This window comes from Dipodomys spectabilis, unplaced genomic scaffold (genome assembly GCF_019054845.1).
Source record: "Dipodomys spectabilis isolate Male_0828 unplaced genomic scaffold, ASM1905484v1 ptg000652l, whole genome shotgun sequence".
NCBI lineage: Eukaryota > Metazoa > Chordata > Mammalia > Rodentia > Heteromyidae > Dipodomys > Dipodomys spectabilis.
This window is the reverse complement of record NW_024871329.1, coordinates 62,637-74,916: the sequence shown is the minus strand read 5'-3', so window position 1 is coordinate 74,916 and position 12,280 is coordinate 62,637. Positions and strand designations below refer to the sequence as shown.

Sequence of the window (12,280 nt, the reverse complement as noted above, 5' to 3'; positions counted from 1 at the left end):
TGTCCCCTACCCCTTCTCTGCCTCCCCACACCCCCACTCTCCCCTCCCCCAGGTTAGCCCCGGTCCTGGACCCTCTGCCCACTCCGACATCCACCCAGACTAAATGAAGTCCCCGACGAGATGCGAGGCTTCTCTGGAAGACCCTGGGCTCCTGTGCTGGGCGGGGGCAGGGCGGTGGCTAGGCAGTGTCCCTGCATCCCGATGCTGGCCACCCCTCAGCCAGCCCACCCCCTCCCTGAGCACAGGCCCTCGGTGTACCCGACTGCTGCCCACCTCTCCCCCCAGCTCGGAAATCCGCCACCGCGTGCCACCACGGGCCAGCACCAGCCACGGCAGAGGGCAGGGCAAAGGACTGACCTTCCCCGCCTTCTGGCCCAGGCCCGTGAAGACGATGTCCCCGAAGGCGTCCGTGGGCATCTCCTGGACGTGCTTCTTGGGGTCCCACTCCTTGCCCTGGAAGGCGTGGGGCCTGGTGGCCTCCTCCAGGTGCCGCTCCCGCGGGTAGCCACACGCACACACCACCCTCCTAGGAGGACGGCACGGGGCGAGAATAGACCAAGTAAATAAGTATAGAGCCTCTGGGCCTGGAAGGCCTGTCCCAAAAGATCATACGGTCACAACATCAGTCTCAGAAGGAAAAGGGAAGAGCAGGGGATAATGCCCAGGTGTCCCATGCCACATTGGATCTCTGAAAATCCAAGCTACAAATCCAGATCCGAAAACCCCAACCAAGCACCTCACAGCCACACTGTCAAAGCTAAAGCTGGAAAAGAAATCTGGCACCTTCCTTCAGACACAGGGCTTCCTAGCCCACGTCCCGGGGCTATGGCAACTTGTCGCCAGTGGGGACAGCCAGAGGAGAGGCTAAAGGGAGTTCTCCAAACCAAAGAGGATGTTCCGGAGCTTCAGACGGGAGGCGGGCGCAGGTGGAAGAAGACCACGCGCAAGCACAACGCTATTGTTCTTGCCAGCGCCTGTGTGTGAAGTCAGGGCCTTACCCTTCCTTGGCTGGCTTTCTTGGCAGGCGCTCTACTACTGGGCCATGCCTCCATCCCTTGAGTTTTTTAAACCATGCTGATGGCGGAACACTGTGTAACATGGTTCTCAGTGCACGTTTTAAGTGGCTGAGTGAGAGATGGTAAGCAAAAGGAGGGAACGTGTCTTCTACACTTCATTCAAACTTGCAAAATGTCAATACCAGTAGAGTACATTATGTATGATTATAGCGTTAACACTGAGAGCAGCCACTTTAAAAAGCTACGAAAGAAAATACGCTCGGCAGGGTTCCGACGGCTCACGCTACTTGAGAGGCTGACGTGTGAGGATGGAGGGATTAGAGGGGGAAACCGGGGAGCTCAGTCAGGAGCACAGCTGTGTGTCCCACATGTGAAAACAAGACAGTCACACACACGTGCACACGTGTGTACACAAGCATGCACACACATGTGCACGCACGTGTACACACACGCCCACACACCACAGCACACCAAGCCTGAACTTGCACTTCTCTACATGTGAAAATAAGACAGTCACATACATGCACACATGTGTATGCACACATGCACACTCGTGTATGCACATGAACACACGTGTACACATGCCCACACACCACAGCACACCAAGCCTGAGCTTGCACTTCTCTACATGTGAAAATAAGACGGTCACACACATGCACACACGTGTGCATACACATGCACACATGCACACACATGTACACACGTGTACACGCGCCAACACAGCACAGCACACCAAGCCTGAACTTGCACTTCTCTACATGTGAAAATAAGACGGTCACACACATGCACACAGATACACACGCCAACACACCACAGCACACCAAGCCTGAACTTGCACTTCTCTAAAAGGAAGACCTCTCGGTCTCATCCCCGTGAACTTCCACCTTTGACATTACACTGTAGGCACCAGGGCAGCCATCGACAAGATCTACCCACAGGACAGCGGACTTGTTCTTGTACAGTCAGAACGTCCTTTGAGTCTAGCAATATTTCCAAATAAAGAGCTGGGCACAGCCCCCAGCCCCCCGGCCCCCGGGGGTAGGGCAGATGTGGGCCTGGGTCCGCACATCCTCTGCGCCCCGGACAGCTTCTCTTGCCCCCCACTCTCCCTGCCTCGCGGCCGCCCCGCTCTCCCTCCCCCACTCTCCCCGCTCTCCCCGCCCCACTCTCCCCGCTCTCCCTCCCCACTCTCCCCGCTCTCCCCGCCCCACTCTCCCCGCTCTCCCTCCCCACTCTCCCCGCTCTCCCTCCCCCACTCTCCCCGCTCTCCCTCCCCACTCTCCCCGCTCTCCCTCCCCCACTCTCCCCGCTCTCCCCTCCCCCACTCTCCCCGCTCTCCCTCCCCCACTCTCCCCGCTCTCCCTCCCCCACTCTCCCCGCTCTCCCTCCCCACTCTCCCCGCTCTCCCTCCCCCACTCTCCCCGCTCTCCCTCCCCACTCTCCCCCGCTCTCCCTCCCCACTCTCCCCGCTCTCCCTGCCCACTCTCCCCGCTCTCCCTCCCCCACTCTCCCCGCTCTCCCTGCCCACTCTCCCCGCTCTCCCTCCCCCACTCTCCCCGCTCTCCCTCCCCCACTCTCCCCGCTCTCCCTGCCCACTCTCCCCGCTCTCCCTGCCCCACTCTCCCCGCTCTCCCTCCCCACTCTCCCCGCTCTCCCTCCCCACTCTCCCCGCTCTCCCTCCCCCACTCTCCCCGCTCTCCCTCCCCCACTCTCCCCGCTCTCCCTGCCCACTCTCCCCGCTCTCCCTGCCCCACTCTCCCCGCTCTCCCTCCCCCACTCTCCCCGCTCTCCCTCCCCACTCTCCCCCGCTCTCCCTCCCCCACTCTCCCCGCTCTCCCTCCCCCACTCTCCCCGCTCTCCCTGCCCACTCTCCCCGCTCTCCCTCCCCCACTCTCCCCGCTCTCCCTCCCCTACTCTCCCCGCTCTCCCTGCCCACTCTCCCCGCTCTCCCTCCCCCACTCTCCCCGCTCTCCCTCCCCCCACTCTCCCCGCTCTCCCTGCCCACTCTCCCCGCTCTCCCTGCCCCACTCTCCCCGCTCTCCCTCCCCCACTCTCCCCACTCTCCCTCCCCACTCTCCCCGCTCTCCCTCCCCCACTCTCCCCGCTCTCCCTGCCCACTCTCCCCGCTCTCCCTCCCCCACTCTCCCCGCTCTCCCTCCCCCACTCTCCCCGCTCTCCCTGCCCCACTCTCCCCGCTCTCCCTCCCCACTCTCCCCGCTCTCCCTCCCCACTCTCCCCGCTCTCCCTCCCCCACTCTCCCCGCTCTCCCTCCCCCACTCTCCCCGCTCTCCCTGCCCACTCTCCCCGCTCTCCCTCCCCCACTCTCCCCGCTCTCCCTGCCCACTCTCCCCGCTCTCCCTGCCCCACTCTCCCCGCTCTCCCTCCCCACTCTCCCCGCTCTCCCTCCCCACTCTCCCCGCTCTCCCTCCCCCACTCTCCCCGCTCTCCCTCCCCCACTCTCCCCGCTCTCCCTGCCCACTCTCCCCGCTCTCCCTCCCCCACTCTCCCCGCTCTCCCTGCCCACTCTCCCCGCTCTCCCTGCCCCACTCTCCCCGCTCTCCCTCCCCACTCTCCCCGCTCTCCCTCCCCACTCTCCCCGCTCTCCCTCCCCCACTCTCCCCGCTCTCCCTCCCCCACTCTCCCCGCTCTCCCTGCCCACTCTCCCCGCTCTCCCTCCCCCACTCTCCCCGCTCTCCCTGCCCACTCTCCCCGCTCTCCCTGCCCCACTCTCCCCGCTCTCCCTCCCCACTCTCCCCGCTCTCCCTGCCCCACTCTCCCCGCTCTCCCTCCCCACTCTCCCCGCTCTCCCTCCCCACTCTCCCCGCTCTCCCTCCCCCACTCTCCCCGCTCTCCCTCCCCCACTCTCCCCGCTCTCCCTGCCCACTCTCCCCGCTCTCCCTGCCCCACTCTCCCCGCTCTCCCTCCCCACTCTCCCCGCTCTCCCTGCCCACTCTCCCCGCTCTCCCTCCCCACTCTCCCCGCTCTCCCTGCCCACTCTCCCCGCTCTCCCTCCCCACTCTCCCCGCTCTCCCTCCCCACTCTCCCCGCTCTCCCTCCCCCACTCTCCCCGCTCTCCCTCCCCCACTCTCCCCGCTCTCCCTCCCCACTCTCCCCGCTCTCCCTCCCCCACTCTCCCCACTCTCCCCGCTCTCCCTCCCCCACTCTCCCCGCTCTCCCTCCCCCACTCTCCCCGCTCTCCCTCCCCACTCTCCCCGCTCTCCCTCCCCCACTCTCCCCGCTCTCCCTCCCCACTCTCCCCGCTCTCCCTCCCCACTCTCCCCACTCTCCCTCCCCACTCTCCCCGCTCTCCCTCCCCACTCTCCCCGCTCTCCCTCCCCCACTCTCCCCGCTCTCCCTCCCCCACTCTCCCCGCTCTCCCTCCCCACTCTCCCCGCTCTCCCTGCCTCGGGGCCGCCCCACTCTCCCTGCCTCGCGGCCGCCCTGCGGGGCTCCAGGAGATAGAAGAGAGCAGCTCTTGTACTCTCTGTACCTGGTTGGGTCAGGAGTCTCCATATTTTTAGATTCCTATTATTATTAGTAACAGAGGACCAAGAAGACCTGGTACAGATGAGACAAAGAACAATCTGGAAGTCGATGAGACCTGACCCAGATCAGCTAGGAGAACAAACTGAGCTCTCTCCGCCACTCACCGGCAGGAGAGCTGGAGAGCTTTGTCCATTCCTCCATCCTTGGAAGGAGGACCAACATCGCAGGGGTGCAAGGCAGCCCAGATCTGCCTGCGCGATTCTGCGGGTGCCTGCCTGGTCTCCACACTCTCCCTCCCTCCCTGCTCCGCTCCTACCCCTCTCCTTCCCCCTCTTTCTTCCCTCCTCTGGCCCCCTCTACCCCTTGCTCTCTCTCCTTCTCTTCCCCCTCTCCCTCTCTCCTTCCCTCTTCTCTTTGAGCCATGGTCTCAGATTGATTGTCTTGTATCTCCAGGGTGTTCTCCAGCCAGACCCAGAGCAGGAAGTGACTGGAGCCCCTGACAGGACATGGAGCTGAAGCATGGACCCCAGGGCTGGGTGTGCGCTGAGCAGAGCACCACACACGGCAGCCGCACGGGGACCCGGCCAAACCCCGCGCCCGGAGTCCATCGGCATGCAGGAGGGGCATTGCCCACCGTCCCACAGGCCTCCGGGGACCCGGACCCGGCCACACCCCGCGCCCAGAGTCCATCGGCATGCAGGAGGGGCACTGCCCACTACCCCAGAGTCCATCAGCATGCAGGAGGAGCACTGCCCACTACCCCAGAGTCCATTAGCATGCAGGAAGGGCACTGCCCACCGCCCAGAGTCCATCGGCATGCAGGAGGGGCACTGCCCACCGCCCAGAGTCCATCGGCATGCAGGAGGGGCACTGCCCACCGCCCCACAGGCCTCCGGGGACCTGGACCCGGCCACACCCCGCGCCCAGAGTCCATCGGCATGCAGGAGGGGCACTGCCCACCACCCAGAGTCCATCGGCATGCAGGAGGGGCACTGCCCACCACCCCAGAGTCCATCAGCATGCAGGAGGGGCACTGCCCACCACCCCAGAGGCCTCCGGGCCGCACAGCGAGGGCCTGAGGCTCATTCATCCCCTCCCAGGACTGCAAGGAAAGGCCAGAGGCCTTCAACACGAAACACACGGCATACCCAGCATCCGACAGTTTGGAACTCTCCACAAAGTACACGCATTCTTTCTTCTTGATGTTCTCGGGGATCCATGAAGTCAGGTTTTCCTGCTGGGGGTAAAGGAGGTGCCTTGAGATCCCAAGGCTGGCAAAGCCACCCACCCCGAAGAGCACACAGGCCGCCCTGGACACGGCCAGGCCCCCAGCAGCTGCCCAGGAGGCTGGGAGTGGGGAGGTCTGTGAACTCAGCTCCTCTAGGCCCTCGTCTTGGTGGGAAACACCACCAGGGTTTGAACCCAGAGCCCTGCATTTGCTAGGCAGGATCTCTGCCATGGAGACCAGGCCTTCCGACTAAGGGTCCACTTGGAAAGTACTTGGCCCCTCACAGTTGATCAGCCACAGTACCCCCATGAGAGCCACGTGCAGGGGTGCAGGGGGGGCACGTGCAGGGGGACACGTGCAGGGGTGCAGGGGTGCAGGGGGCACGTGCAGGGGTGCAGGGGGCATGGGCAGGAGTGCAGGGGTGCAGGGGTGCAGGGGGCATGGGCAGGAGTGCAGGGGGCACGTGCAGGGGTGCAGGGGTGCAGGAGGCACGTGCAGGGGTGCAGGGGTGCAGGGGGCACTGCAGGGGTGCAGGGGTGCAGGGGTGCAGGGGCACGTGCAGGGGTGCAGGGGTGCAGGGCGACATGTGCGGGGGTGCGGGGGTACACGTGCAGGGGTGCAGGGGTGCAGGGGTGCAGGGCGACACGTGCGGGGGTGCAGGGGTGCAGGGCGACACGTGCAGGGGTGCGGGGGTGCACGTGCAGGGGGGAAGCTGGCAGGGCACACTCAGGTGTCTTCATGCCAGTTGCTAGGGTGGCCAGGGCTGAGGCCGGGCCTCCACCTGTCCATCGCTGTGCAGTGTGTGTGTGTGTGTGTGTGTGTGCGTGTGCGTGTGCGTGTGTATGTGTGTGTGCGTGGGGGTGTATGTGTGTGCGTGTGTGTGTGTGTGTGCGTGGGGGGGTGTATGTGTGTGCGTGGGGGGGTGTATGTGTGTGCGTGTGTGTATGTGTGTGTGCGTGGGGGGTGTATGTGTGTGTGCGTGTGGGGGGGTGCGTGGGGGTATATGTGTGTGCGTGTGTGTGCGCACACGTGTGTATGTGTATGCGTGTGTGTGCGTGTGGGGGCTGTGTGTGCGTGTGTGTGTGCATGTGTGTGTATGTGTGTGTGCGTGGGGGGTGTGTGTGCACACATGTGCGTGTGTGTGTGCGTGTGTGCGTGCGTGTGGGGGGTGTGTGTGTGTGTGCGTGTCGGGGGTATGTGTATGTGTGTGCGTGTGGGGGTGTGTATGTGTGGGGGGTGTATGTGTGTGTGTGCGCACACGTGTGTGTGTGTGCGCGCGTGCACGCCTTCCCTTAGCCGGCACGGGCCTCCATGCTCCTTCCAGGGGCCCCACCCGCAGGTGCCACCTGGGTACACCGGCAAGGGTGCCCTGCAGCCACTTGTCCCCCAGCTGTCCTCTCCCAAAGCACATTTCTGGGCTGGTGCCCTTGTGATGGGCAGACCCTCCACCCGGGGAGCCTGGCTGCCCCTGCGTGGAGGTGTGGGCCCTCCGTGGAGGTGTGGGCCCTCCATGGAGGTGTGGGCCCTCTGTGGAGGTGTGGACCCTCCGTGGAGGTGTGGACCCTCTGCCCAGGGAGCCTGGCTGCCCCTGCGTGGAGGTGTGGGCCCTCCGTGGAGGTGTGGGCCCTCCGTGGAGGTGGGGACCCTCTGCCCGGGGAGCCTGGCTGCCCCTGCGTGGAGGTGTGGGCCCTCCGTGGAGGTGTGGACCCTCCGTGGAGGTGTGGGCCCTCTGTGGAGGTGTGGGCCCTCCGTGGAGGTGTGGACCCTCTGCCCAGGGAGCCTGGCCGCCCCTGCGTGGAGGTGTGGGCCCTCCGTGGAGGTGTGGGCCCTCCGTGGAGGTGGGGACCCTCTGCCCGGGGAGCCTGGCCGCCCCTGCGTGGAGGTGTGGGCCCTCCGTGGAGGTGTGGACCCTCTGCCCAGGGAGCCTGGCCGCCCCTGCGTGGAGGTGTGGGCCCTCCGTGGAGGTGTGGGCCCTCCGTGGAGGTGTGGGCCCTCCGTGGAGGTGTGGGCCCTCTGTGGAGGTGTGGGCCCTCCGTGGAGGTGGGGACCCTCTGCCCGGGGAGCCTGGCCGCCCCTGCGTGGAGGTGTGGGCCCTCCGTGGAGGTGGGGACCCTCTGCCCGGGGAGCCTGGCCGCCCCTGCGTGGAGGTGTGGGCCCTGCGTGGAGGTGTGGGCCCTCCGTGGAGGTGGGGACCCTCCGCCCAGGGAGCCTGGCCGCCCCTGCGTGGAGGTGTGGGCCCTGCGTGGAGGTGTGGGCCCTCCGTGGAGGTGGGGACCCTCCGCCCAGGGAGCCTGGCTGCCCGCCCGTGGGGAGCCATGGCCTCTCACCACTGACTGTCTCGCAGACGCTTACCTTCTCGGCGCTGCTGAACACACCGGGCAGCCGTCTGTTCCTGCAAAGGCTGCTGTTGCTTCGACGGAGGTTGGGGACCATGCCCAGGTCTGCAGCCCTCCTGGGGTGCACCCCAAAGCCCTCCTCCTGCTCGGAGCCAGCTTTCCTCGGGGCCACGGGCTCCATCCTGACCCTCCCTCCTCCACGGCTTCAGCTGTTCCTCTGTCTGGTGTTCTGGAAAACACCATGGGGAGGGGGCACTCAGAGCAGAAAGGGGAAGAGGAGACGGAAGTTCTGGACACACACACAGAGTCCCGAGCACCCACATTCCCCGGCAACACACACACACACACACACTTCCGTCCCCTGCACGCACACACTCACAGTCCCAAGCACCCACACTCTCTGGTACACACACACACACACTCACAGTCCCGAGCACCCACTCTCCCCGGCACACACACACACACACACACACACACACACACACACAGTCCCGAGCACCCACTCTCCCCGGCAGACACACACACTCCCGTCCCCCACACGCACACACAGTCCCAGGCATCCACACTCCCCGGCACACACACACACACGCTCACAGTCCCGAGCACCCACTCTCCCCGGCACACACACACACACACTCCCGTTCCCCACACGCACGCACACACACACACACAGTCCCGAGCACCCACTCTCCCTGGCACACACACACACACGCTCATACACTCACAGTCCCGAGCACCCACTCTCCCCAGCACACACACACACATGCTCACACACTCACAGTCCCGAGCACCCACACTCCCCGGCACGGCCCCCCGCACTCTGGGAAACAAGCCCGCAGGCTGGACCCCTCGTCTCTCCCGGTTCTCATGGCCGGGCTGAAAGCGCAGAATGCGGCTGGTGAGTTCCTCTCTTTGCAAAGGAGAAGTCACGAGGGTCCCGTGGAAGTTCCTGGTCTGCAGGGTTCCCCCACCCCCACCCCCCACTGCCGTCCTCACCAACTGTGCGAAGGGGCCCGGCCGGCCGGCCCCGCCTCCCTCCTCGCTGCCCCCTGACGAGACAGGCCCAAGCTGCCCTCCGCCCAGCCCCTCAGCAACATTGGCTGAGCCCCTCTCGGGAGCCCACAGCTCATGGTGGGGTCCTGGGGTGAGCTTGGGCCCCTCGCTCATCACCACCGGCCCCAGCCCCTCGAGGGCCAGAGGTCAGACAGCCTCCCGCACAGTCCGGAGGGCAGGGCATCCACCCTGCCCCAATGCGGCTTCTCAGGGCCACTGCGTGGCCCCTGCCAGCCTGCAGGCTCTTGACGGGGGCAGACAGCAAGGAGCGTGCCCGGATGACAAGAGGGGGTCCCCCAGGACAGCCGTCCTCAGGACCAGGGCGGGAGGCGGGGCCCGTCCTCAGGATGCCCAGGAACAGGGCAGGAGGCGGGCCCGTCCTCAGGATGCCCAGGACCAGGGCGGGAGGCGGGGCCCGTCCTCAGGATGCCCAGGAACAGGGCAGGAGGCGGGCCCGTCCTCAGGATGCCCAGGACCAGGGCGGGAGGCGGGGCCGTCTCAGGATGCCCAGGACCAGGGCAGGAGGCGGGGCCATCCCAAGGATGCTAACGCACTTGCATTCACACCCTGGCTTCTCAGCCCATTGCCACTATAGCAGTGGCCTGGCTCGCCTGCAAATCTGCAGCCCGGCTGAGCGGAACCCGGGACGCCGTCCACCCCTGCATCACCTCTGCCCCCAGACTGTAGGACAGACTGACAGGAGCCACACCGCGAGTGTCAGCCGAGACGCTGGCTCAGCCCTTCCTTCCCCTTCCCTGAGCAATGGGAAAACCCAAGGCTGACCACAGCCCCGTGAACTGCTCCCCGACCCCCGCCAGCCATCTCCTGACCTCTGCCCACTGAGCCACCCTCTCCACACCCAGCCAAAGCTCTGCCTCCGGCACAGGTGTGCACTGCACACTCAGAGGCCAGCAGCAGGGGGCCGGACGCCAGACACGGAGGAACGGCCGGCTAAACACACAGCGGGGGCTGACCACAGAACTGGAGACGCAGGCAGGGCCGGCCAGTGCACCAAGCTCCAAATCAGCTCCCTCCAGGCACTGCCACACCCCTCTGGAAGCCCAGAGCGCCCTGGCCTCTCTGAGACACGGACACCACACAGGACAGGCCCGGCCGCCCGGCGCACACGGGATCTCAGCTCAAGACCCCGCCCGCCAGCCCCAAGTCACAGGGCACGGAAGAGCAGGTCTGTGTGTGGGGACGGGGCCAGGCCGGCTGCTCCCCAGCCTCCCTCCAGGGCACGGGCAGCCCTGGGAGATGAGCCGGGCGCCCCGTGGGCTCCTGTGAGGCTTGTGCTAGAGCCCCACAGGCCCAGCCCCCAGGCCAGACAGAGCAGACAGCAGGGCTGGCGGGACTGGTGCTTCACCCCCATGCCGGTCCTCAGACCCTCCCCCACCCCCTCCCGGTTCCTGCAAGCACCGGACACCGCAACCGGCCTCCCCGCCCCAGACCTCACGGTCAGCCAAAGCCTCATCCCCCGCCTGTGTGCACTGGGTACCCCAACTCACAAGCCTCTCCATGCCCCTCTGCCCCACAAGCGCCTCTCCACCACCCCCCACCCTGCACCCGGCACTCCCTTTCTGCAGCCCAGCTGGACCCCATGCACACCTGCTCAGATGCCCGTCACTGTCACCACAGCCCTGGCCCCGCGGGGCGTCCCGCACCTCCCAGCCCAGCCAGGCATGGGCAGCCCTCCCAGCCGGGCCCACACGGCCCCACAGTGCTGCAAGGCCCCGCAGCAAGGCCCCGCAGCGCTGCGTCACCAACCAGGTCGGTAGTTGGAGAGGGCCCGCCCCCGCCCCCCCCCCCCCAGCCCACAGCCAGGAGCCTAACCCCTCCCCGGCAAATGCGTCCAGATGCCTCCATTCCCTCCATCTCCATTCCCGCAGCAGCTGCCTTTCAAGCCCTGAACCACCGGGAAGACGCCGGGAGGGGAGGGGAGGGGAGGGGAGCGCGTGACGGGGGAGGGGACCCAGTGCTCAGCACCTCTGCAGCTGCCCAAGGCCAGGGCCAGCCGCAAGGGCCAGGCTGGACTTGGAGGGGCGGCACGAGCAGAGATCAAAGCCACAGACTCAGCAGCACCAGAGCACCCCCCCCCCCCCCACACACACACACACTGCGGCATCTCTGCTGATTCCGGGGATGGCAGGCTTCATTCTGACTCCTGGAACGATGCGTCCTGAAGCAGCCAGACCACCAGCCTCCTCCTGACCTCCCACCAACCCCCTTGGCCCTCTCCTTCCCCATCCACAGCTGGCCCAGTGTCCAAGGAGGCCAAGAGGCTCCTGTGGCCTTGGTCCCGCCCACAGACTGCCCGACAGCCCCTCAGCCCCTGCCTTGGTGCACCTGCCCACACCTACCTAGACTCCTCTGGAAGCCCTTCCGCAGCTGGCACGTCAGGTACCCACCGCTGAGAGGTGCCCGCCGCTGAGAGGTGCCCACCGCTGAGAGGTGCCCAGCCCGGCCTCACAAGTCAGCCCCTGCTTCCCGGGGGCTGCTCACTGTCACTTTCGCTAAGTACTTCATTAAGAAGCAGTGGAGAGGGGCTGGGAAGGTGGCTCAGTGGTAGAGCGCTTGCCTTGCATGCATGAGGCCCCGGGTTCGATTCCTCAGCACCACATAAGCAGAAAAAACTGGAAGTGGCGCTGTGGCTCAAGTGGTAGAGCACTAGCTCTGAGCTGAAGAGCTGAGGGACAGCGCCGAGGCCCAGAGTTCAGGCCCCACAACTGACACAGAGAGGGAGGGAGGGAGGGAGAGGGAGGAAGAGGGGGGGGAGAGAGAGAGAGAACCAGTGCAGAGCTGGATGTTGGTGGCCCACGCCTGTCATCCTAGCTACTCAGGAGGCTGAGATCTAAGGATCACGGTTCAAAGCCAGCCCGGGAAGGAAACTCCGTGAGATTTTTTTTTTTTTTTTTGCCAGTCCTAGGGCTTGAACTCAGGCCTGGGCACTGTCCCTGAGCTTCATTGGCTCCAGGCTAACACTCTACCACTTGAGCCACAGGGCCACTCACTTCTGGCCTTTTCTGTGTATGTGGCACTGAGGAATCGAACCCAGGGTTTCATGCATGCAAGGTGAGCACTCTACCGCTGAGCCACATTCCCAGCCCTCCGTGAGATTCTTATCTCCAATAAACCACCAGAAAACCAAAAGTGGTGCTGTG

General features: G+C 65.5%; 1 protein-coding gene across 1 annotated transcript in view; it reads right to left on the bottom strand.

The window, feature by feature from the left end:
* The window catches only part of Trpm2 (transient receptor potential cation channel subfamily M member 2), a 53,853-nt gene extending 44,925 nt beyond the window's left edge, over positions 1–8,928 (bottom strand). Inside the window, exons 1-4 of the mRNA XM_042671693.1 lie at positions 8,846–8,928; positions 8,083–8,295; positions 5,651–5,739; positions 358–526 (exon numbers count right to left, since the gene is read on the bottom strand). Of these exons, the coding sequence (XP_042527627.1) occupies positions 358–526; positions 5,651–5,739; positions 8,083–8,247 (423 nt within the window). The 5' untranslated portion in view covers positions 8,248–8,295; positions 8,846–8,928. The remainder of the gene's footprint in view (positions 1–357; positions 527–5,650; positions 5,740–8,082; positions 8,296–8,845) is intronic.
* Positions 8,929–12,280: the final 3,352 nt, after the last annotated feature.